The 27,188-nt window shown below is 36.3% G+C and overlaps 1 protein-coding gene across 8 annotated transcripts in view; it reads left to right on the forward strand.

Annotated features, from left to right (window-relative positions):
* Nucleotides 1-27,188, forward strand: part of Dlg2 (discs large MAGUK scaffold protein 2) — a 1,841,012-nt gene that overhangs the window by 225,072 nt on the left and 1,588,752 nt on the right. For all 8 annotated transcript variants that reach the window (XM_076937777.1, XM_076937790.1, XM_076937770.1 and 5 more), the window contains one exon: nucleotides 9,022-9,170. In XM_076937777.1, the coding sequence (XP_076793892.1) occupies nucleotides 9,022-9,170 (149 nt within the window). The remainder of the gene's footprint in view (nucleotides 1-9,021; nucleotides 9,171-27,188) is intronic.

Below are 27,188 nucleotides of genomic sequence, written 5' to 3' on the forward strand. Positions count from 1 at the left end.
CCATTCTTATGAATGTGTGGTAATATCTCATTGTGCTTTTAACTTTCATTCCTTCAATGAGGTTGAACATTATTTTTGATGAAGTGTATATTCTTATTTTTCACCAAGTTTTGAATTAGATTTCTTGCATTCTCATAGTTTGATAATTCTTTTTATATTCTAGCAGAACTATTTTAAACAAAGTAAAATAATTCTATGATGATGGTTATTCTACTTCAAGAATTTGAAGCTTTGAGTTTATTGTTTTCTTTAAAAACTAAGGAAGGGGGGATGAGATGAAGACTTCTGGGGAGAGGGATCTAGAAGGGGGCAGCATTTGGAATATAAATAAATAAAATAATTTTTTTGTGGCATTGATTTTTTTCATATTTTTATTGGATATTATGTTTACATTTTAGATTTTATCTCTTCACCCCATTCCCAGGAACCCCCTATCCAATCCCCCCTCCTGCCTCCACAAGTGTGTGCCCCCACATACCCCCACTCCCCTCTCCCAACCCTCGAATTTCTCTCCACTTGGTGTTCAGTCTTCATGGGACCAAGGATCTCCTCTCTCACCCATGCAGGACAAGGCCATTCTCCACTAAGTATACAGCTGAAGTCATGGGTGCCTCCCTTTGTGCTCCCAGGCTGGTGGTTTAGACCCTAGGGAGCTCTGGTTGGTTGGTACCATTGCTCTCCTCTTGGGGCCACCAACACTTTCAGCTCCTTCAGTCCTCTAACTTCTCCATTGGGAACCATTGATCAGATCAATGGGTAGCTGCGAGCATCTGCCTCTGGATATGTCAGACTCTGGCAGACCTCCAAGGAGACAGCTACATCAGGCTCCTGTCAGCATGTACTTCCTGACATCTATATCGGCATCTATCTTTGGTGACTGCACATGAGACAGATACCAAGGTAGAGTGGTCTCCCGACGGCCCCTCCTTGACTTTCTGTCCCACACTTTGTTGCCATATTTGCTCCCTTGAGCATTCTGTCACTCCTTCCAAGTAGGACTGAGGCATCCACACTTGGTCTTTCTTCTTCATGAGCTTCATGTGGTCAGTTAGTTGAATCTTGGCTATTTCAAGCTTTTGGGCTAATATCCGCATATCAGTGAGTAAACCATGTGTGTTCTTTTGTGATTGGGTTACCTCACTCAGAATGATATTTTCTAGTTCCATCCATTTACCTAAGAATTTCTCAAATTCATTATTTTTATAGCTGTAGTACTTCCATTGTGTAAATATACCACATTTTTTGTATCCATTCCTCTATTGAAGGACATCTGGGTTCTTTCCAGCTTCTGGCTATGATAAATAAGGCTGCTATGAACATAGTGGAGTATATGTCCTTTTTATGTTAGAGCACCTTCTGGGTATATGCCCAGGAGTGGTATAGCTGGCTCCTCAGGTAGTGCTATGTCCAATTTTCTGAGGAACTGCCAGACTGACTTCCAGAGTGGTTGTACCAGCTTGCATTCCCACCAACAATGGAGGAGTGTTCCTCTTTCTCCACATCCTCGCCAGCATCTACCATCACTTGAATTTTTGATCTTAGCCATTCTGACTGGTGTGAGGTGGTATCTCAGGGTTGTTTTGATTTGCATTTTCCTAATGACTAAGGATGTTGAACATTTCTTAAGGTGCTTCTCGGCCATTTGAATTTCCTCAGTTGATAATTCTTTGTTTAGCTCTGTACCCCATTTTTAATAGGGTTATTTGGTTGTCTGGAGTCTAATTTCTTGAGTTCTTTGTATATATTGGATATTAGACCCCTATCAGATCTAGGATTGGTAATGATCTTTTCCCAATCTGTTGGTTGCTGTTTTTTCTTATTGACAGTGACTTTTGCCTTACAGAAGCTTTGCAATTTTATGAGGTCCCATTTGTCAATTCTTGATCTTAGAGCATAAGCCATTGGTGTTCTGTTCAGGAACTTTTCTCCTGTGCCTAGGTATTCAAGGGTCTTCCCCGCCTTCTCTTCTATTAGTTTCAGTGTACCTGGTTTTATGTGAAGGTCCTTTATCTACTTGGACTTGAGCTTTGTACAAGGGGATAAGAATGGATTGATTTGCATTCTTCTACATGCTGACCTCCAGTTGAGCCAGCACCATTTGTTGAAAATGCTGTCCGTTTTGCACTGGATGGTTTTAGCTCCTTTGTCAAAGATCAAGTAACCATGAGTGTGTGGGTTAATTTCTGGATCTTCAATTCTATTCCATTGATCTTCTTGCCTGTCTCTGTACCAATACCATGCAGTTTTTATCACTACTGCTCTGTAGTACAGTTTGAGGTCAGGGATGGTGATTCCCCCAGAAGTTCTTTTATTGTTGAGAATGGTTCTCACTATCCTGGGTTTTTTGTTATTCCAAATGAATTTGCAAATTTCTCTTTCTATCTCTATGAAGAATTGATTTGGAATTTTGATGGGGATTGCATTGCACCTGTAGATTGCTTTTGGCAAGATGGCCATTTTTACTATATTAATCCTGCCAATCCAGGAGCATGGGAGGGCTTTCCATCTTCTGAGATCTTCTTTGATTTCTTTCTTCAGAGACTTGAAGTTCTTGTCATATAGATCTTTCACTTGCTTGGTTAGATTCACTCCAAGATATTTTATATTATTTGTGACTATTATGAAGGGTGTCATTTCCCTAATTTTTTTCTCAGCCTGTTTATCCTTTGAGTAGAGGAAGGCTACTGATTTGTTTGAGTTGATTTTATATCCAGCCACTTTGCTCAAGTTGTTTATCAGGTTTAGGAGTTCTCTGGTGGAAGTTTTAGGGTCACTTAAGTATACTATCATATCATCTGCAAATAGTGAAATTTTGACTTCTTCCTTTCCTATTTGTATCCATTTGACTTCCTTTTGTTGTCTAATTGTGCTAGGACTTTCAGTACTATATTGAATAGGTAGGGTAGAGTGGGCAGCCTTGTCTAGTCCCTGATCTTAGTGGGATTGCTTCAAGTTTCTCTCCATTTAGTTTGATGTTGGCTACTGGCTTGCTGTATACTGCTTTTACTGTGTTTAGGTATGTGCCTTGAATTCCTGATCTTTCCAAGACTTTTATTATGAAGAGAATTTGACTTTTGTCAAATGCTTTCTCGGCATCTAGTGAGATGATCATGTGGTTTTTTTCTTTGAGTTTATTTATGTAGTGGATTACACTTATGGATTTCCGAATATTGAACCATCCCTGCATTCCTGGGATAAAGCCTACTTGATCATAATGGATGATTGTTTGATGTGTTCTTAGATTCGGTTTGTGAGAATTTTATTGAGTACTTTTGCATCAATATTCATAAGAGAGATTGGTCTGTAGTTCTCTTTCTTTGTTGGGTCTTTGTGAGGTTTAGGTATGAGCGTAATTGTAGCCTCATAGAACGAATTGGGTATTGTTCCTTCTGTTTCTATTCTGTGGAATAGTTTGAAGAGAATTGGTATTAGGTCTTCCTGGAAGGTCTGATAGAATTCTGCACTAAAATCATCTGGTCCCAGACTTTTTTTGGTGGGGAGATTTTTAATGACTGCTTCTATTTCTTTAGGGGTTATGGGACTGTTTAGATGGTTTATCTGCTCCTCATTTAACTTTGGTACCTGGCATCTGTCTAGAAAATTGTCCATTTCATCCAGATTTTCCAATTTTGTTGAGTATAGGCCTTTGTAGTAGGATCTGATGATTTTTTTTTAATTTCTTCAATTTCTGTTGTTATGTCTTCCCTTTCAGTTCTGATTTTATTAATTTGGATACTGTCTCTGTGCCCTTTGATTAGTCTGGCTATGGGTTTATCTACCTTGCTGATTTTCTCAAAAAACCAGCTTTTGGTTTTGTTGCTATTTTGTATAGTTCTTTCTGTTTCAACTTGGTTGATTTCAGCTCCGAGTTTGATTATTTCCTGCCATCTACTCCTCTTGGGTATATTAGCTTCTTTTTGTTCTAATGCTTGCAGGTGTGATGTCAAGTTGTTAGTGTATGCACTTAGAGCTGTGATTTTTTCCTTTAGTACTGCTTTCATGGAGTCACACAAGTTTTGGTATGATGTGCCCTCCTTTTTATTAAATTCTAAAAAGTTTTTAATTTCTTTCTCTACTTCTTCCTTGACCAAGTCATCATTGAGTAGAACGTTGTTCAGTTTCCACGTGTATTTGGGCTTTCCATTGTTTTTGTCATTATTAAAGACAAGCATTTGTCCATGATGGTCTGATAGGGTACAAGGGATTATTTCAATCTTTCTATATCTGTTGAGGCCTGTTTTGTGACCAATTATATGGTCTATTTTGGAGAAGGTACCATGAGGTGCTGAGAAAAAGGTATACTCTTTTGTTTTATGAAATGTTCTATAGATATCAGTTAAATCCATTTGGTTTATAACTTCTGTTAATTTCATTATGTCTCGGTTTAGTTTTTGTTTCCATCATCTGTCAATTGCTGAGAGTAGGGTGTTGACGTTCCCCACTATTATTGTGTGAGGTGCAATGTATGCTTTGAGCTTTAGTAAAGTTTCTTTTATGTATGTGGGTGCCCTTGCATTTGGAGCATTGATGTTCAGAATTGAGAGTTCTTCTTGGTACATTTTTCTTTTGATGAGTATGTTGTGTCCTTCTTTATCTTTTTTGATTACTTTTGGTTGAAAATCAATTTTATTTGATATTAGAATTGCTACTACATCTTGTTTCTTGGGACCATTTGCTCGGAAGTTTGTTTTCTATCCTTTTACTCTGAGGTAGTGTCTGTCTTTGTCACAGAGGTATATTTCCTGTATGCAGCAGAATGCTCTGTCCTGTTTATGTATCCAGTCTTATAGTCTAAGTCTTTTTATTGGAGAATTGAGTCCATTGATATTAAGAGATATTAAGGAAAAATGACTGTTGCTTCCTGTTATTTTTCTTATTAGAAGTGGAATTATGTTTGTGTAACTCTCTTCTTTTGGGGTTGTTGGAAGACTATTTTCTTGCTTTTTCTTGGTTTTAGTTTCCCTCCTTGTGTTGGAGTTTTCCATCCATTATCCTTTGAAGTGCTGGATTTGTGGGAAGATATTGTGTAAATTTGGTTTTGTCATGGAATATCTTGGTTTCTCCATCAATAGTGATTGAGAGTTTTGTTGGGTATAGTAGTCTGGGCTGGCATTTGTGATCTCTTAGAGTCTGTATAATATCAGTCCAGGATCTTCTGGCTTTTATAGTCTCTGGTGAGAAGTCTGGTGTAATTCTTATAGGTCTGCCTTTATATGTTACTTTGCCTTTTTCCCTTACTGCTTTTCGTATCTTTGTTTTGTATATTTGATGTTTTGATTATTATGTGACGGGAGATATTTCTTTTTTGGTCTAGTCTATTTGGTGTTCTGTAGGCTTCTTAATATTTAAGGACATCTCTTTCTTTAGGTTAGGGAAGTTTTTCTCTATAATTTTGTTGAAGATATTTACTGGCCCTTTAAGTTGGGAGTCTTCACTCTCATCTATTCCTATTATCCTTAGGTTTGGTCTTCTCATTGTGTCCTGGATTTCCTGGATGTTTTGTGTTAGGAGCTCTTTTCCTTTTTTCATTTTCTTTGCCAGTTGTGTCAATGTTTTCCATGGTATCTTCTGCACATGAGATTCTCTCTTCTATCTCTTGTATTCTTTTGGTGATGCTTGCGTCTTTGACTCCTGATCCTTTTCCTAGGTTTTCTATCTCCAGGGTAGTCTCCCTTTGAGATTTCTTTATTGTTTCTACTTGCATTTTTAGATCCTGGATGATTTTATGTAATTCCTTCACCTGTTTGGTTGTGTTTTCTTGCATTTCTTTAAGGCCTTCTACCTGTTTACCTGTGTTCTCCTCAAATTCTTTGAGAGTGTTGTTTATGTCCTTCTTAAAGTCCTCTATCATCATCATGAGAAATGATTTTAATTCTAGATCCTGCCTTTCAGGTATGATGTGGTGTTCAGGACTTGCTATGATGGGAGAACTGGGTTCTGGTGATGCCAAGTAACTTTGGTTTCTGTTGTTTACATTCTTATGCTTGCCTTTCGCCATTTGGTTAGCTCTAGTGCTACCTGCAGTCACTGGTTCTGACTGGAGTCTGCCTTTCCAGTTATCTCGGTTGTGTCAGAACTCCTCAGGGTCTGGATGTCTCTGTGATCCTGAGCTCCAGCTGTTCTGAGTACAGTGGCTCTTCTAGGATATCTCAGGATATGGTGTCTCCACGGTAGTAGACCAGCTAGGTGTTTGCTGCTCTGAGTGTAGTCGCCCCTCTCAGGATATGGTGTCTGCTGTTCTGAGTTCATTGGCTTCTCTAGGATGCCTTGGGATATGGTGTCCCCTGCTCTGAGGTCAGTGGCCTCTCTAGGATGTCCCCAGACGTGGTTTCCACACAGGAGCAGACCAGCTGGGTGTCTGCTCCAGCCACTGGGATCCGGGCGAGGGGTGGAAAGGGAATGGTATTCCACAGGGGCAGGGTTTGGGTGCCAGGTGTGTCCTGAGTGCTCCCTGCTTCCAGTTGTGCCTCTGGGGCGTAGGATGGTGGGCGAGTGCTCCTACCCGCAGCTCTGAGGGCAGTGGCCTCTCTAGGATGTCTCCAGATGCGGTTTCCACAGGGGAGCAGACCAGGTGGGTGACCGCTCTAGCCACCCAAAAGAAGATAATTTAATAAAAAACAAAACTGATTTTTCCTTTTTTGGGTTATTTTAAGATTTTCTCTATTTTGGTATTTTGGAATTTCATTTTGATATATTTCATACTAGTTGTAACATTTGCCCCAATTCATACTACAAAGTTGGAATATTCTCAAGTTATAAGAATATTGAACTGACCCAGATGGTGGTGGCACATGTCTTTAATGCCAGCACTCAGAAGGCAGAGGCAAGCTGATCTCTGTGAGTTCAGTGGCATTTTGGTTTATGGAGTGAGTTCCAGGAAAGACAGGGCTATACAGAGATACCCTGTCTCAAAAAAAAAAAAAAAAAAATTAAAAAGTACACTGTATGCTTTTGTGTACAGATTTAATTGTTAGTATTTCATTGTCTTTTTATATGCTATACCAAGCTATCTATGACATCATTAGTACCTTTTAAAAGAATCATATTTTTTAATTCTTGGAAGGTATGTTGGTTTTGCCCCATTCTGCTAATTCATTCTTATTAGACCCTTATTTTCAAGTCTTTGTGCTTTAGAAATTATATAATTAAAGGCACTGTACATAGACTTATGTATTTTCTGATAACTGATAACTAGGCACTAATAACTAGGCACTTAAGTCTATCGTTTCTTCTTGTGGATTGCCCTGGTGCTGTTTGTATTTTGATGCTAATTCTGTTTTCTCAAGAGGGGCTGCACTGAAGATCACATACTCAGTTGATTCCATGTGAACCTTCTCCCCATTTTAACTTAGACAAATAAAGGCCTGTGATTGGGCAGTGGAAGGGGCTAGAAGTTTTAGAGGAGAGATGAGTAGATGGAGGAGATAGAGAAAGAAGGAGATAGAGAAAGAAGAGGGAAGTGGAGGTGGAAGGAAGATGGAGCAGAACCATGTGGCCCAGAGAAGCTGGAAGTAGCAAGGGATCTCATAGCTGAGGAATAGAGTAGTGTAGTGGTATATCTACCCAATTTAGGCATTCAGCTTATAAATATTATAACAGAATTGGGTGTTATTTGTACAGGATTATTGGGGTTGGAGATGTATTGCAACATTTCCTATTGTTTATTTTTCCTGAATCTTATTCATAGTAGATAGCACCCGTATTTTGTCTTGGCAGTATATCTGTAAAAGATGATGCTTAGAGTTTCCTCTTATACGCTTGAATGCCAGCAACACTTTTTAAAAAGCATGTGTCCTAGTCAGTGCATAATTGATTTGAAGATAATTCAGTCTCCTTCAGTGTCAAACAGTCGTCCTCAAAACCACATTTTTAAAAAGTAAGATAATGTCACCTGATGCAATATTAATTATACTTCCATTCATCCTAATCTTGAAAATAGATTTATAAAAAAAATTTTTAGGGATCATTTGGGGATCTAGTTGTGATTGTGCAATGGGCATAGAAAAGCCAGTTTGATTAGGAACATGTTTTCTTTGGAAACATGTTACAGTTTCTATGGAGTTTAAAGTTACCAAAGGACAAGGAAAGTCAATGTTTGTTTCAGGATCATAGCTGAAGACAACTATGGAGCCAGAAACAGAGCAAGGATCCTTCATGTATCCTAGGAGCTATGAGCATTTGAAGGCTCCTGGGAGAAGGAGTTTTATACTTAGACAAAAGTTATGAAGACATGGCAGGGATTTGCTATAGATCTCCTTTCTGTTTCCTCTACCATAGACACCTTCCACCAGTGTGGTAGCAACTAATAACATGTAACTATGTGGTCATATCTTGCTTAAATTTCCTTATGTTTTAGCCCAGGCTCTGTGTGTGTGTTACAGGAGCCCACTGGGATAGTACATTGTGTCTCTTCCTCACAACTCTGTTTTGTTGCACTTTTCTAGGCCATGATAGTTTCTCAAAGACTTTAATGCATGCTTTAGGTTTTATCTTCTCCATTATGGATCACTACAAACAGAATAAATAACACTGCTTTTGGTTTCTATACTTAGTACTTTCAAAATTCATCTTTTTATATTCCTTTAATTTTACTTTTCCCACTCCCTGCTATATGTGAAATGTATAAAATCATGCAGTATGTAACCCTTCCATACTGCGTTCATTCACTTACCACTGTGCTTTTTTGAAAGTCATCTACATATTCAGATGGTTTGATAGCTTGTTATCTCTTATGTCTTAATGATAAACTGATTTATGAACTTATTACAGTTTTGCTGTTCAACTATTGAACAACGTCTTGATTGCTTCCTATGCTCAGGATTATGAATGAAGTTTCTGTATAATTCTAATGCTGGTAAAAGTCAGTTCTCAGAATTTTCTGTTCTGATTACTTTACCTTGGAATGCAATTATTCATTTGTTTTAATTAGCCACATTTTCATATGGATATTATAGGTACATATACACATATTTATGAGGTGTTATTTGACATTTTGATTCTTTCCTGACATTTCCTTTACAGATATTCAAGAATTTTATGAGGTAACACTATTAAATTCTCAAAAAAGTTGTGAGCAGAAGATAGAAGAAGCCAATCAAGTTGCACAGAAATGGGAGAAGACTCTCATTCTTGATTCATGCGGTGGTGACAGTCTTCAAAAATCCTCAGAGGTATGCTGCTAAAACTCCTCAGAGAGGAGAGATGGAGACTCTTATTCGTAAAGGAGTGGGACCATCACAGGAGCAGTATAGTCCTTGTTCTTGTCGAATGGCAGCAGTAATATGCTCTCAGTCTTAATCTAGGAACATTTGTTTTTTTCTAAGAGATAATTTAGAGTACAAAAAGGACATGGTTTTGCATATCTGTGAATGTGTTTTCAATTAAACATGTTAATTCTGTCAGGACTGTTGTAATCTGAGGTGGGTTATGTTCAAACAATCACATGACCAACTAAGACAATATGCACCCTCCAGAGAGACTCTTGAATTTCAAAATGTGGTTCTATTTGTGATGGGGAAACTGGAGCTGCCTAGTGGAAAAATTGAGAGTATTCTAAGTCTGTGAATTTCATAGTGGAGACATAGATTACAGGAGACATGATCTGTTAGTGTGTTGGAGCAAAATAATAGAAGTATAATTTCTATTTATTTTTGTCTTTGTATTAAATTTAGATTGAGTTTTTTGAAATATTTTATTTGTAGGTAATTCCTAATGCACACATTTTAATGGTGATACATATGCATTTAAAATATAACTTATATACTCTAATAATATTTTAAACATTAGGATTAAGTGAGCAACAGTTTGGAGACCAAGTTACCAAAGGATAAGGGACGTGAATGTTTGTTTCAGGATCACAGCTGAAGTCAACCTTGGAGCCAGAAAGAGAGCAAAGATGCCTTTATATATCCGAGAAGGCTCCTGGGAGAGGAAACATTCCTTTTTCTGCAGGAGTGTGGCTCCTGGTATATCACTCATGCTCCAGTAGATAGTCTTATGTAAATATGTACCACACTCATTAGACTCAGTACTTTCTTAAACAAATCCAGTGGTCCAGGACAAGTTTGATGAGAGAGTGAGATATACATATAATCAAAATATGTCACGTAAATTTAGGACTTCTTAAAAAATAAACACAATGTTATTCACATACACACATATTCAATACTTGGAAGGGATGGGTATGTAAAACACATATATTATTTTTCAAGTTTGGTACTTTATAGCTTATCCCAGGTCTCAGAATCTCTAAGAATTTTGTTGCCAATTAATACATGGACCTCAGTTAATGAATTTGTTGAAGTTAGAATTTCTTGTAAACTTTCTGATTACTTAGAATTGATTTAGAAATGAAGGTAGAATGGAGCCTGATGTCATTTTAGTTAAGAAAAAGATAATAATGACAATAATTTTGAAATTGGTATATGAAGCATAAAAGTAGATGACATTCTAATTTCAACAGCTAGAAATAATTATTTTGACCTTTAATCACCTTCTTCTATATAGACATTTATTTTATTTTATAAAAATATATACATATTTATTTATATAATGAATATAAATACAATATAGTATATATAGATTATAGAGAAATAGTTTATATTTCTTTTATTCTATATTTGTATTTATTTTCTTTTAAAATTGGATTGCAGTGTGTTAGATAAGTAGAAAGAAAACCAAGATGAGGTATGGGATATGGAGCTAGCTAAAGGACACATGGGCCCATAAAAGAGAATGAGAGATGGGTGGCCATTTACAGAATGGTATCAATAGTGAGTGGAAGTTGCTGGGGAAGGTGAGTATAAAGGAGAACCATTGAAATACACTTTGCTCTAATGGACAGACGCATTTATGTTCCATGGGGAAATAGATTGTAAGAAATTTTTATATCATATTTTGAAACAATTTTAATAGGTTTAACTATTGATCATTTAAAACTTAAGTGGTTTCTGACTCAGTGTTTAGGTATATCTCAAAATTTTTTTTATGAATAGTGTTTTTAAGATCCCCATGTATATACATGAACATTTCTAATTTATATTAGGTTGAATTTATAAAAGATATTGAATCCAAGGATATTTATATTTAGAGAATCTTAACTGAGATCAGCAACATGTTTGTAGATAGGTCTTATGAGAAAACCTATATATGGATCTTTCTTTTCTGTTATTTGCCTATATTTGGACTAGTAATCATTCATTATTTAAAGTTGTTTGTAAAAGTAATAGATGGTATTTTTTGCTTAATGCCTTTTTATGCTGTAATTATTCATTTATAATCTGAACTAAACAATTAACTATTTTTCTTGTGATTCACTAAAATTATTTATTGTAAGGTGGTGTTATAATTCATATTACTTTATAATAGTGATTTTAATGAAATAATATATTCTGTCATGATTATTGCATTTTCTACTTTATTGATCAGGATTTTGCTTATGGTATTATTTATTATTAATTTATAAATATAATGGTTATATATATTATAATTTTATGTGATAGAGTCTATTACTTTTACAGTTTTTTTTTCAAGATAGAATCTTATGTAGCCCAAACTGGCTTCAATACTCACTTTGTTGTTGAAGATGATCACTTTCTGACCCTCCAGTCTCCACTTCCTGAAGCTGGGGTTAAAGGTGCATGTCTCCACTTGTAGTTTGTTTATGAGGTGCTGAGATCAAACCCAGGGATAGTACATGCTAGGCAAACACTCTGTTATCTCTGATAAATAACCAGCCCTATTGCATTTTGCTTTTTATTATTTTTCTTTTAATTTTCTTTGCCTTGTCATTGTTTATTCCCAAATATTTAAGTAGTCTCCTATACTTTGCCAGCTTTTTATTGACTTGCATTTGTCTTTATGAAGTTCCAAAAACTCATTTATATTCAATTTGTAGATGCATAGTGTTGTATACATATGTAATTTTGCATAAATTCATGCATGTTTGTTGTAATTCAATTCTTTGAAATCTTCTAATTTTCATTTTTTCTCTCACTTTCTGGCTTTACTACATTAGCTTTGACATATAATATAACTCATGTTAATAACAGTATGTTTTTGTTAATACTCATATGATATGCATTCATATACACACTATAAGCATATATAAATTTTATATATTAATTCATACTCAGTGTGCACACACACATATACAAGAAATTTTGTGATGAGATTATTTTTTCTTAAGTTGTCTGGTACTGTTTTAGATCTTCTGATGAATGCGTAATTTCATTGTGTAGGTGTATAATAAGCCCAGCAGCATGGATTTTCTGTTTCCAGTGTCCTTCCTGTGTGACTAATGCTTCCATCTTCTTTATATGTGCTATGGAGCTGACTGATGCTTTTTGTTCTATAGGATAAACTCTCTGGGGTGGGAAATCAGAATGATTTCACTTGTCACATTTCTCCACAATGCATGGAGACACAGCTCTTACCTCACAGTGTGCTAGCACCTCTGAACTTTTACTAGTTTCATAGTCATAGTGATATCCAGCTTTTACGTCACTCCTGGATTGCAGATGGCTAGTGAACTGGACCATTGTTTCCTAAGGTTGTGGGCTGTGAATGTTCCTGTCTGCTCACTTATTGATATTCTTCACTTATTTTTCTGTTTTTATTCTTATGTTTGTCATTGAACATGGCCATTTGATATATTTAAATCATTCAATTTGAGTATCTTTTTCCGCATACAGACTTTTTAATGAAAATGATTTTTCATGAATTTATGTAGTACCTTTGTTTTATTTTATTTATATATTTTTCAAATGTATTGCTTAAGAATAACACTTATTAAAACATTAGGAGAAATCCAGGGAGATATAGTAGTATGCAAAGTAACCTTGTTCATAGCTGTATTGAGTGGATTATAATAACCTATGAAGTTGAGAAGCGAGTGGGCTCAGCAATGGAAGAGTAGTTGCAGTAGGGAAATGGGAATATAAATGCTCATATTTCATTGTATACACATATGAAATTCTCAACAATAAAAAATTAAATGTTAAAAAACAAGCAGGCCAACAAACATCTTGCTTGCAGGGCAGATGAACTGAAGCCCATGTATGGTAAGTGCATTGGGTTGGCTCTTCTCTTCAATTCTAACACTCCTACTATAAAATGGGAGGTAGAGACAGAATTGGCTGCACGTTTACTTATGCAGCATAGTGTTAAAAACAGTAAAAGAGACCCTGCCTTCAAATCAAGACAGAAAAAGATAACTGATGTCTAAAATGTTATCTTCTGATCTTCACATGCATGCCCTTGTGTATGCTGCCACCCCTTTTCCTCATACACATTGTCTTAGTTAGGGTTTCACTGCTGTGAACAGACACCATGACCAAGGCAACTCCTATAAGAACAATATTTCATTAGGGCTGGCTTACAGGTTGAGGTTCAGTCCATTGTCATCAACGAGGGAGTATGGAAGCATCTAGTCAAGTACTGTTCAGGAGGAGCTAAGGGTTCTATATCTTGATCTGAAGGTAGACAGAAGACTGGCTCCCATGTGCCTAGGAGAAGGGTCACAAAGTCTGTCCCCACAGTGACACACTTCCTCCAACAAGGCCATACCTCCTAAGAGTGCCACATCCTGAGCCAACCTTTTAGAATTTAGGCTAATTCTACCCATTTACTAAAAGATTGTCTGACTGCATATCAATTTGAGCTTTTAACTGCTTGCTAAACAAGTGTTACCAATATAAGGATAAATAACTGCTAGATGTATTTGCACTCATTTATTACTCAATGTCAAAGTTAGCATACACAGATGGAGACACTACTGAGCAGGAATATTTTCAGAATGTCATGTTAGAGTTTCTTTTAACTCTATTTTGTGTTCCTAAACACTTAAGAAGCCTGTGGTGCTTTAAAATATAAACCAGTTTTCTAAATAATATATTTTTATATTTTATAATTATAATTACATTATTTTCCCCATCTATTTCATCCCATAACTTTTTTACCTCTCTCAAATTCCTATCTATCTATCTATCTATCTATCTATCTATCTATCTATCTATCTACCTATCTATCTATCTTTTTTCTTTTCTTTCTTTCTTTATTTTTTTATTGGATATTTTATTTACACTTCAGATGCCATCCCCTTTCCCCATTCCCCCCCTTAGAAAACCCCTATCCCATGCCCCCTTTTCCTTTTTGCACTTATACATTTTTTAAAAAAATGTTAATCAAAGGCTTTATAAGTTTAGTATTGCTCAATCAGAGGTGTAACCCACTACCCAACCTAGATATATCAACTATCTTTGACTGGTGGAGATACATGAACATCTGCTTCCCTGTCTCCCCCCTCTTTCTCTCATCACCTAGCTTCTCCTCTCCTTCTTCTCCTCTTCTTCTTACTCCTTCTCTTCCTCTCAGTACTCCTCCCACCTTAGTTCCTCCTACATATAACCCTTCCTGTTAAAATGAAACTTTTCTCTCAAAATACAATTAGAGCATAATTATGCCAATTTGTACCAGTGAGGTACAAGATAGTCCTAATACCCAGTCCATCATTTTGTTGACTAATCAGAACCTCTGTCATCTATCCTAACTAAAACTTTTAGTTCTGAACCTGGCTTTTTCCTTGGCTTTAGGATGAATGTCAGCTGACGACCATCGACTCAAATCTTTTCTCTCAAGGTAAATAGCCAGGATTGGCTATGAGGCTATAAGTTTTCAACCCCCTCAGAAATCCAGAATGACTGAGTTAACTATAATTGTGGGAAGCACAAAGCATAGCTTCTAAAACTTAGCCAATTTATAGAGACCTCTGAACACCTGGACACTCCCTCTACTACAAAATGTTGGAGCATCTCTTCTTTCGCCTTCTGGCCCAGGATCATCTGACAGACCTTAGTGCTGCAGAATTATTAAGGGCTGATTACTCTGTCTAGGCAGATATAATCAGTCGACTATTCTGCAAGTGTGTCCTTTTCTGGACAGTAATTTGTCTGTAGAAGGAAAGAGGCAATTCTTGCCTAGTGGCTGTCAATGCTGTCAATGCTCAATTTCTTCTTAGAATTCAATTTACTTTGATTACAATTTTTAAGGTTTTCATTGGTACGAGTTTCTTATTGATATAAAAGTGAGACGAATATTGTTACTCTCCTAGGCATTGTACCAGTATAACACATTTAGGAATACAAAGCTTAGACCCAGTCCTTCTTTAGCTTTTTTAACTGATTTGAGATGGACAGCCTGTGAGTTAAGGGACTATAGCAAATTCATGGCTTGGAGTTTATTGTTAGGGTGTTTCCTATGTTTTATTTAGAGATAGCTGAGTGGAGTTAACAGACAACAGTCCAGATTACCTTACATGGATAGTTGGTTTTCAAAACATCAGAAATCCACAGAATTGATGTGACAAACATTTCTGTATTAATGTTCATTTTGATTAGAGACCTGTTTGCTCCTGACAGCTATCTATCTATCTATCTATCTATCTATCTATCTATCTATCTATCCATCCTGCTCAGTACATATAATGTTATCACTCCTCAGTTGCTCATATTCTTTGCCTGGAGTTGAGGTTTCAGGAAATTTTCCTCTTGCATAGTGGGATTATTCAATTGTGTTTAGGCAGCCATGTTGATGAGATTTTATTGGTGTATCCTTCTTGGCATTTCTAGGAGACACAGTCTCACAGAAAACCTGCTACTCTATCAAAATCTCTTACAATTTTCCCACGCCCTCTTCCACAATGATTCCTGACTCATAAGATATAGGAATTGTGTTATAGATATATTATTTGGAATAGGGCACCCCATGGTCTCATGTTTTCTACATTTTGATTGGTTGTGGTTTTCTGTAAAGATTTCTATCTAATGCAAAGGGAAGTTTCTTTGATGAAGGGTGAGACCTACCCTTATCCTTGTGTTTAAGGATAAATATTTAGAATGCAGCTATGCTGGTTTAATAAAGTGGCAGTTGTAGGTTCTTCTCCAAGTTTCATATCACTAGCCTTGTATAGCTGGCTAGGTTTTCAGTACTGGACATGCTTTCCCTCTTGTTAATGGGCCTTGGGTCAAACTAATGAGCTGTTGCTTACTGCCAAGGTATGTATTTGACTCTTCCACCATTAGTGTGCCATGTCTTTGAGCAGCTATATTTTAAATATCAGATCATGCAAACATCCTACAGTAAGTCTGCTTTTCCAGAGTGTCTGGTTGTTCTCTCTTTATGGACCAGATGAAGCCACGTGCAGACTCTTTATAACCTGTTGCTGTAAAGGTGGACATGGAGCATAGAGGGAATATGCCGTTACTTGGAATCTCAGTATGCTGAAGAAGTAAAAATGAAGACCCTATTATGTGAGGTTTAGCTATCCCAGTTCAAAATTTAGACAGTGAATCCAAATTAAGTTGCTATTTAAATTCTAAGTGATGATATTAATTGAGAAACAAAGCCAAATGGGAGTTGATGGCTAGAAATGGAGTTGATGATCAGAAATAGAGTTGTTCGCTAGAAAACTTGGGTTAGGATGCTGCTGCTTAGGTAGATCATGCTGAGACAGTTCAAAGGCTTACTGTTACTGTATTTGATTTAATTTTTAAAGATTTTATATTATTAATTTTATTTTAAAATTTGTTCTCTGTGTTATGTACATGTGTATGTATATGTATGTGTGTGTGTGTGTGTGTGTAGGTGCCACAGACTCTGGATGATGATTGAGATCTTCAGAAACTAGAATTACATATAGTTGTGAGCTGCCTGAAATGGGTGCTAGGAACTGAACTGGTTGCGCTTTTAACTGCTGAGCCATTTCTCCAGCCTGAACTGGCACAGGTTTTAACTTTTCCATTGTATCCCTTTCACGGGCAAGATGCTTATTTAAAGCACTTAAAAAGGGCACACAAATTATTTGAGGACAATAATTTTGAGTCATTCTTTGCCTTGATGGCTTGCGACATGCAAGAGGTGTTTATATGTAGTAAATTGAAGACAAATAAATCAAGCTAGAAAAAAAAATCTAGAGTCTCCTAGTTCCAACTTCAGTGACCACAGGGATTTATTGTCTGTTTCTTGTGGGCACTCCTACAGAAAGGGATACAACCCCCCTTGGCATTTAAATAGTAATATCTGGCAGCCACATAATTTGATGCTAGGCAGAGAACCCATGCAGTCTGGACTCTTAACTGACGAGCCATTTTTCTAATATTACTTGTATGCATATGATTTTACAGTTGAACAGTACCAGACATAATTCTAAGTTGCATTAGAAATATTTAAATGAGATAGATCTAAATAAATAGATCTGTTTCTTTACATTCTCTTATCAGGGCTTCTGTAAGATTTAGGCTACTAGGAGGCTGGACAGATGACTCAGTGGTCAAGGGCACTGACTGCTCTTTCAGAGGTCCTGAGCAATTTTAATTCCCAGCAACCACATAGTGGCTCATAACCATCTGTAATGCGATTTGATGCCCTCTTCTGGTGTGTCTGAAGACAGCTGCAGTATAGTCATATAAATAAAATAAACAAATAATTCTTAAAAGAGTAAAGATTTAGGTTACCAGAAAAGAACCAGATGTTCCTCCATTATTAAATCATGAAACTAATGGATTCTATCTAAAGCAACTAAGGCAACAATAATGACATTCTTTCATGATTGTTAAATTGTCTCTGAAAACAATAATTTAAGAACAGTAAAACAAATATCAACTGGAAAATTGATTTCTAAAAGGGTATATGATGGTGAGTACATTTGTTTATTAAAATATATTTTGTTTGTTTGTTTGTTTGTTTTTTGAGACAATGTTTTTCTGTGTAGCTTCGTTGTCCTGGGATTCACTCTGTAGACCATGCTGGTCTGGAACTCAGAGTTCCCGCCTGCCCCTGCCTCCCAAGTGCTTGGGTTAAAAGCATACACCACCACCACCTGGCTTAAAGTAGTTTTCTTAAGATGTTCATTAACATATGACAACATTTGATAATGAAGGAAAAATGCAAAGGATTACCCCATGACAATTTCAGCTACCCGGAGGAAGTAAATTTAGGACTAGTCACTGAAATAGTAAAACTTTATTGTATGGAATCAGTTTTTAACTTAATAGTCTAAATTTTCTTAGTAAATTCAAGTCAATATCTTTAATATTTTGACAATTTGAAGACAAAATGTAGTAGCATAAATGTGAAAATTCCAGGACAAACTAGCAGTGAATTAAGGACTTTAGAGATATGTAGCCTTCAGCTTATTTGGCTTCTTGATATTACTATCTAAGTGCTAAGGAGATCTCTGCTCTCTTTGGTAAAAGCACCTATAAGAACAGATACTATGTCTACCCCAGAGTAATTTTTATGCATTTGTTTTTTATTGTATACATCTATGTGTATATACACACACATAAACACACACACACACATGCACACACAAATGTACAAGTTTATATAGAGGTTCCAGGACAACTTACAAGAACTGGTTCTCCATAAAGTATTCTAGAATACTGTAGCAGCATGTAAAACCCATTGACATTATTTTTGAATCATAATCCAGATCTTAGTGTCTTGACTATTCCTTGGAGCAAATCCTACACAATTATTCAATTCTGAGTTTTCTCAAGGCATTTCTGTTTTACCTGCAATTACATCCCCATTTTCCTCCACCACTCTCTCTTCCCAGAGGGAACAATTACCTCGCACAACTATTCTGCAGTTTAACTTTGTGACAGTAAAGATGTTCTGCAGTAATGTACACCCCTGTGCCAAGGGCTGTGCTTGATGACACATAATAAAATACCTAGTGACTTTTGGATTGCATGGCATTGAAAGGGGTAAGAAAGGGGTAAGGAAACGTCTGTGAGAAGGATTGTGCTCTTCAGTTAGTGATTAGTCTGAAACAATTTTTAAAGCTTTTTTCCTTTTATTTTATCGTATGGTGGTTTTTCCTGCATGTATGCCTGTGTACCGTGTATGCACAGTATCTATAGAAGTGAGAAGATAGTTGGATTCCTTGAGCTGCACTTATGACTTTACACCTGGGCTGATTGTGATCTATCTTGTGGGTGCTGTGATTGAACCCAAGTTCCCCAGTAGAACAACACTACTCTTAACCATGCAGCCATCCCTCAAGCCCAATAATAATATTCATTGAGAGTTACATATGATGTATTTTAAGCTTATTCTTCTCTTTTATAGCCACTGTCTCCACTCTTCCATCCCTTCCTATGCAACCCAGAGTTTTCTTTTTTTTTCTCCACTAGGTTCAGTTTGTAGTGCTCAACTAGTCTTGGGAATGGGGCCTGCCCTGACATGTAGTCTGCCCAGCAGAAGTCACATCATTTATTAAAATTGACCCTCCATCTCCTAGCTGCTATCAAATGTTTCTCACCTATGGTGGGATTTTTGTGCCCACCACCCCTCACTTTTTGCTGGGATTTTGTCTGATGGAGCTTATGAAAGTCTTGTACATGCTGTTATCATCTCTGTGAATTCCTATGTATTTCTTCTCTGTTGTTGGGAAACATTTTCCTTGATGATATCAACTACTTGACTACTTCTGGCTCATAATTTTCAACCCCCTCTTCCAAAAAGATCCCTGAGCCCAGATGGGAAGGATATAGTATGTATATTCCACTTAAGGTTGAACACTCAACAGCCACTTATTCTCGCATGTTTGCCAGTTGGAGGTCTTTCCGTTAATTGCCGTCTAATTAAAGGAGAGCTATTTTGATAGTGGTTGGAAGATTTTATGATATATGAAAATAAAAGTTCCAGTACCAGGAATAGCTTATTTCTTTTTTGGTTGTTGGCCAATGGGCTCATTTTTGGCTATTGTTCATGCTCCTGACTGCCCTTAGGGCTTGACATTAAGACACTATTGCTGAAGATATCATATGCTTGAACACACAACTTGGATAAATCATGTTGATATTTACATAAAGCCTCATTCTTACTTACTAGTTTTAATGGTGCTGGAAGGTGTTGTGCACACTGCCTTAGGAGGTGATAGATTTTCAAGCTACAATAACGATGGCTTGACACAGTATACTTACAAATTTTACAGTGGCGCAATTGCAATGTGAGTAACCAAACCCCTCCCTTTTAAATTGAATTTAAGGCCTGCATATGAAGTCGAATCCATACTTGGCACTGTTAAAGGGCCAAGAACTTGTGTCTAGATGGGTCATAGGCTTTAGAGGAGAATAAAATTATATTATTCTGCTAAATGGCCATTATATAAAAATGATATAATTCTTGTTGGACATCTGTTTTCTAAACTCTGAAAGCCATATTCTTTACATTGGCATTTGAAGTTAAATCTTGTGTCTTTACCTTCTTTCTAGAGTTAAGGTGAAAATCTCCATATGCTTCCCCTCTTTTTTAGAATTGCAGGTTCCACTTTTAAACAAATCCTCAATTTATGGACTTTTGTGGCTACATAAGTAAAAATAAAGAGCAAAATGAGCATTTGCTTGCTTTCCTGACTTTCTGTGGTATAGTAAGTAAAACATTACGAGGCCAATTTTGCCTCAAATACCCTGACCACTGCTCTTCTCCTGTGCCCCATTCACGCCTGGGATCCTCCAAAGACGTTAGACTTATAGGAAAATATAAATTGAAGTGATATGTATCCTAAATCCTGCACCTAACTCCACTTTTTAAATTCTTTTTTATTTTTTCTCTTTTTAAATTGAATTTCATTTTTTCATTTTAGGAGTGATTCTGTTTGACTGCATGTTCTTTGGACTATAGCTTTTATATTTAGATGCTGGCATATGATCTCCCTGTTTTCTGTTCCTGTGCTTTCTTGAGGTTCTTGATGTCTCTCATTTAACAATCTAACTATAGGATGATCAGGGTAAAAAAGGATATTCACATAAATTCCATTAGTATGCAATGGGAAGAAGGACAATAAAAACACTAATTACCCATACAATCCTTTTGCTTTCAGATTTAAATGTATTTGGTGTCTTGAGAATAGCAAATACTGTCTAATGTGAATTCTAATATATGGCTCCCTAAGGAAAAAATTTCTGTGAGGATAAGAGGATAACAGATAACTCTTAATGCAGTTCTAAATCAATGAGAAAGAACTAATAAATAAAGTGAATACTCAGTTGCATAAAAGTTTTTCTTTTAAGGATGTTTGATAAAAATGCAGCACACATTACCCCGATTCTATTCAGTAGCTCCCTGATGGTTTTGACCATGAAATGGTATTTCTGTCCTATCATTTTTCCTAAAAAAAATGAGCCAGAAATGATTGATAAACAAGGTATAGGTTTTATAGCATGCACTTTGACTTCTAAATAATAGTGAGGATAATTTAAGTTGTTCTATTTTCCAATAGTGTGCACACATTCTAGAAGCATCCACAGTGGTGAGGTCTTTGAGATTTCTACTGAAACATGAGTCATATCATGTCATTCTTTTGTCAAAAATCTAACACTTTCTGGCACAGAAAACCAAATTCTTCGAAGTAACTACTGAGTTCTATAAATTGAGACCCCACCAATATCATTGATCTACATCCTGCTACTTTACCCATCACTTGCTCCTGTCCAGTGCCTGCTAGTGTCTACTCTGATATTCAAAGCCAAGAAACCATGAATCTTTGGATTCGCATCGACCTTCAGATATCAGCCTCTTTCAAATCTCTAATATAGATTTTCAGGATACTTTCCCCATTCTATTTAAATTGTCTCTCCCTGGACTGGCAGTGTTACTATCCTTTGTTGTTTTGTTTTTGTTCAAAACAAACATCACCTAACAGGTATGCTTTAGCCCATAGAGAAAACAAGGACTCTAAAGGCTTTTGATTTGAATTTATGTCTTTGCTTTTCATTGTGACTTTAGGAAAGCTATTCAACTCCTCTAGATATGTTTTTTCTTCTACAATGGAATTCTCACAGGAATGAAATATTTGTTTATCTGCTTATAAGAATGCAAATTTCATAAGCACATGTTTATTTTTTTCTGTTTTTAAAACCACCTTTTGCTTCACACTTAGAAGAACCTCTTGTTTTTGACATTTGTTTACTTAGTTAGGTGCATCAATGGCTAATAGCAATTTTTCCTAAGAACAAACATGAATGCTTTATGAGAGCTACCTGTAGATACTTTTTTAAAAAAATAGACATTTTTAAAATTAATTTTTATCCCCTCTGATATTCACAGAAAAATAACTATAGTTTTAGAATATGTGTAGAGTCCGACATGCTGTGATATTGATTATTGTGCCTCATCCATTAATGCTTCTATTTAAATATTTACTGTTTGTGCTGCTGTATTTTGTTATGTTTTGGTACAGTTTATAGAAAAAACTAATTGTTTATTTTTTCATTGACTCAAAGAGATTTTTGTTTGTTTATTTTGATTTCTGAGTTTTTTTTTTTTTAATTGAGAGTCTAGAACTTTAAATATGAATCTGGGGAAACAGTCATTAATGTTAAATCATCTAGAATATGTTAGTTATATAATCATTTTAAATCTCAGATTTCTCAATGATGGAACAGCAAGAATTACACTTACCTTAAAGGAATCTGACCTGAATAACCAGAATTAACCCCATAATAGCACTCACTATTTTTGTCTGTTGTTGTTATTACCTTGAAGGATGGATAGATTGTACAGAAATGGAGAAAATTCATTTAAACATAGAGAAAATTATTGGTAAGTCAGAGAAATGTTGAAACATGCTGTGTAAACTGGGAATCACAACTAATTCTGTTTGACTAACGTTTACATAGGAGATGGAGTAGAAGAGGGAAGGTACAGGTCTTTACTGATGTCACACTCAAATATAAATGGGTGGCATTTTCATATATTTTCTTTATTTTCCTCTTTCTTTTTTTCTTTCTTCCTCTTTCTTTCTTTCTTTCTTTCTTTTCTTTTTCCTTTTTCTTTTTTTTTTTAAAGATCAGCTGACTAAGTTTAGATTATTATTGCTGTAATGAAGCACTATGACCAAGACAACTTGGGGTTTATTTGGCTCATACTTCCATATTGTTTATCATTGAAGAAAGTCATAATAGGAACTCAAACAAGCCAGGAGCCCAGAAGCAGGAGGTGAGAGGCAGAGGGCATGGAAGGTTGCTGCTTACTAGCTTGCTCATCATGGTTTGTTTACCCTACTTTCTTAAAAAACCAGGACTACCAGCCAGTTGTGGCCCTACTCACAATGCGCTGAGCCCTCGTACATTAATAACTAACTATAAAACTGCTCTACAGGTTTGCCAGCATCCTAATCTTAGGGACACATTTTCTCAATCATGGTTCTCTCCTCTCAGTTGACTATGGCCTGTGTCAAGTTGACATAAAAATTAGTACAATTTACCACTTGTCAACTTGACACACAACACTTCTTTTTTGAAGGTCATATCCAATTTACAAGAGAGATTTACTATAATCCTCCTGTTAGACCCATTAAAGAGAATAAAACATATTAATATGTAAGACTAAAACACTAAGGCACGAAAAAAGGGAAATGGAAACATAACAACTATAGTAGTGTAACAGGCACATAGAAAACATTGATAGAGTCTATATTATTACTGCAATACACACACACACACACACACACACACACACACCGAGGTATATATTTACTTTATATCCAGATCTCAGATTCCCCTCCTTTTTTTTCCTCCAGTACCTCCCTTCCATCTCCACTCCCTAACCCTCCATTTCTCTTCAGGAAATGGGAGGCCTTCCATGAATATCAATCTGCCTTGGCATATCAAGTTGCATTAAGATGAGGTGCATCTTCTATTGTGGCCAGACAAGGCAGCCCAGTTAGGGCAAAGGCCCAATGCCATGCAACAGGACACACAACACCTTTTAAAGCATACATTCCATTTGTTGTTGTTGCTGTTTGTCATCCCCAAGATCTTAGAGTAATAAATGTCACAAATATAAGACACAAAAATAAAACTTAATACAAAAGACTTAAAAGTTTCCCAGTCTTTAACAATTCAAACACTTTAAAAGTTCACTCTTTGAAAAAAAATCCAAACTCTCTTTTTAAAATCCCAAATTTCTTTTAAAATTCGATGTATCTCAACTGTGGGCTTTTAAAAATAAGAAATAAATTAAGTACTTTCTTCCTTTAAGAGGGAAGAAGCCCCTTTTGGCTGGAGCAGACACCTAGCTCCTGTGAAGACACTATATTCTGACTCATCCTAGCAGAACCACAGCACTCAGCGCAGCAGAATTTCATGATCCCAGAGACAGCCTGAGTCCAAGCAGCTCATCTAGGAGCTCAGGATCACATGATCACAGAGACAGCTGGACTCTGAGAAGTTCTCCCACAGGCAAGACAACTGAAAAGACAGGCTCCAGTCAGAGACAGTGAGTACAGGTAGCACTAGATATAACCAGATGGCTAAAGGCAAGCAGAAGAACATAAGCAACAGAAACCAAGGTTACCTGGCATCATCAGAATCCAGTTTTCTCACCATAGCAAGTCCTGGACACCCTATCACACCGGAAAAGCAGGATTCAGAATTAAAATCACTTCTCATGATGATGATAGAGGACTTTAAGAAAGACATAAATAACTCCCTGAAGGAAACACAGGAGAACACATGTAAACAGGTAGAAGCTCTTAAAGAGGAAACACAAAAATTCCTTAAAGAATTGCAAGAAAACACAACCAAACAGGTGAAGGAATTAAACAAAACCATCCAGGATCTAAACATGGAAGTAGAAACAATAAAGAAATCTCAAAGGGAGACTACTCTATAGATAGAAAACCTAGGAAAGTGATCAGGAGTCATAGACACAATATCACCAACAGAATACAAGAGATAGAAGAGAGAATCTCATGTGCAGAAGATACCATGGAAAACATTGACATAACTGTCAAAGAAAATGCAAAATGCAAAAAGCTCTTAACACAAAACATCCAAGAAATCCAGGACACAATGAGACGACCAAACCTAAGGATAATAGGTATAAATGAGAGTGAAGATTTCTAACTTAAAGGGCCAGCAAATATCTTCAACACAAGTATAGAGGAAAACTTTCCTAACCTAAAGAACAAGATGCCCGTGAACATACAAGAAGCATACAGAACTCCAAATAGACTGGACCAGAAAAGAAATTCCTCCTATTACATAATAATCAAAACATCAAATGCACAAGACAAGAAAAAAAAAACCATTAAAGGCAGTAAGGGAAAATGTCCAAGTAACATATAAGAGCAGACCTATGAGAATTACACCAGACTTCTCACCAGAGACTACAAAAGCCAGGACTTTTATCCTGGACTGATATTATACAGACCCTAAGAGATCACAAATGCCAGCCAAGACTACTATGCCCAGCAAAACTCTCAACCACTATAGATGGAGAAACCAAGATATTCCATGACAAAACCAAATTTACACAATATCTTCCCACAAATCCAACCCTAAAAAGGATAATAGATGAAAAACTCCAACACAAAGAGGGAAACTACACCCTAGAAAAAGCAGGAAAGTAAACTTCTTTCAACAAACCCAAAAGAAGATAGTCACACAAACATAATTCCACCTCTAACAACAAAAATAACAGGAAGCAACAATCACTATTCCTTAATATCTCTGAACATTAATAGACTTAAATCCCCAATAAAAAGACATAGACTAACAAACTGGATACATAAACAAGACCTAGCATTTTGTTGCATACACCTCAGTGACAAAGACAGACAGTACCTCAGAGTAAAAGGATAGAAAACAATTTGCCAAGCAAATGGTCCCAAGAAACAAGCTGGAGTGGTGATTCTAATATCAAATAAAATTGAGTTCAACCAAAAGTAATCAATAAAGATAAGGAAGGACACTTCATACTCATCAAAGTAAAAATCTACCAAGATGAACTCTCAATTTTGAACATTTATGCTCCAAATGCAAGGGCACACCCATATTCATAAAAGGAACTTTACTAAAGCTCAAAGCACACATTGCACCTCACACAATAATAGTGGGGGATTTCAACACCCCACTCTCAGCAATGGACAGATCATGAAAACAGAAACTAAACAGAGACACAGTGAAATTAACAGAAGTTATTAACCAAATGGATTTAACAGATATCTATAGATCATTTCTCAGTACCTCATGGTACCTTCTCCAAAATAGACCATATAATTGGTCACAAAACAGGCCTCAACAGATACAAAAAGATTGAAATAATCCCTTGCATCCTATCAGGTCACCACGGACTAAGGCTGGTTTTCAATAATAACAAAAACAATGGAAAGCCCATATTCACATGGAAACTGAACAGTTCTCTACTCAATGATGTCTTGATCAAGGAAGAAATAAAGAAAGAAATTAAAGACTTTTTAGAATTTAATGAAAATGAAGGTTTGTCATACCAAAACTTATGGGACACAATGAAAGCAGTGCTAAGAGGAAAATTCATAGCTCTAAGTGCCTACAAAAAGAAACTGGAGAGAGCATACACTAGCAACTTGACAACACACCTGAAAGCTCTAGAACAAAAAGCAAATATATCCAAGAAGAGTAGATGGTAAGAAATAATCAAACTCAGGGCTGAAATCAACCAAGTAGAAACAAAAAGAACTATACAAAGTATCAACAAAACCGGGAGCTGGTTCTTTGAGAAAATCAACAAGATAGATAAACACTTAGCTAGACTAACCAGAGGGCACAGAGACAGTATCCAAATTAATAAAATCAGAACTGAAAAGGGAGACGTAACAAAGAAACTGAGGAAATTAAAAAAAATCACCAGATCCTACTACAAAAGCCTATACTCAACAAAACTGGAAAATCTTGATGAAATAGACAATTTTCTAGACAGATACCAGGTGGTACCAAAGTTAAATCAGGAGCAGACTCAACTATCTAAACAGTCCCATATCCCCTAAAGAAATAGCAGCAGTCATTAAAAGTCTACACACACACACACACAAAGCAAGCCCAGGACCAGATGTTGTTAGTGAAGAATTGTATCAGACCTTCAAGGAAGAAGACCTAATACCAAATCTCTTCAAAATTTTTTCCAAAGTAGAAACAGAAGGAACAGTACCCAGTTCGTTCTATGAAGCAATTATGCTCATACCTAAACAACACAAAGACACCACAAAGAAAGAAATCTTCAGATCAATCTCCCTCATGAATATCGATGCAAAAATACTCAATAAAATTCTCATGAACTGAATCCAAAAACACATCAAAACAATCATCCATCATAACCACATGATCATCTCACTAGATGCTGAGAAAGCATTTGACATAATT

This window comes from Arvicanthis niloticus, chromosome 1 (assembly GCF_011762505.2).
Source record: "Arvicanthis niloticus isolate mArvNil1 chromosome 1, mArvNil1.pat.X, whole genome shotgun sequence".
Taxonomy (NCBI): Eukaryota; Metazoa; Chordata; class Mammalia; order Rodentia; family Muridae; genus Arvicanthis; species Arvicanthis niloticus.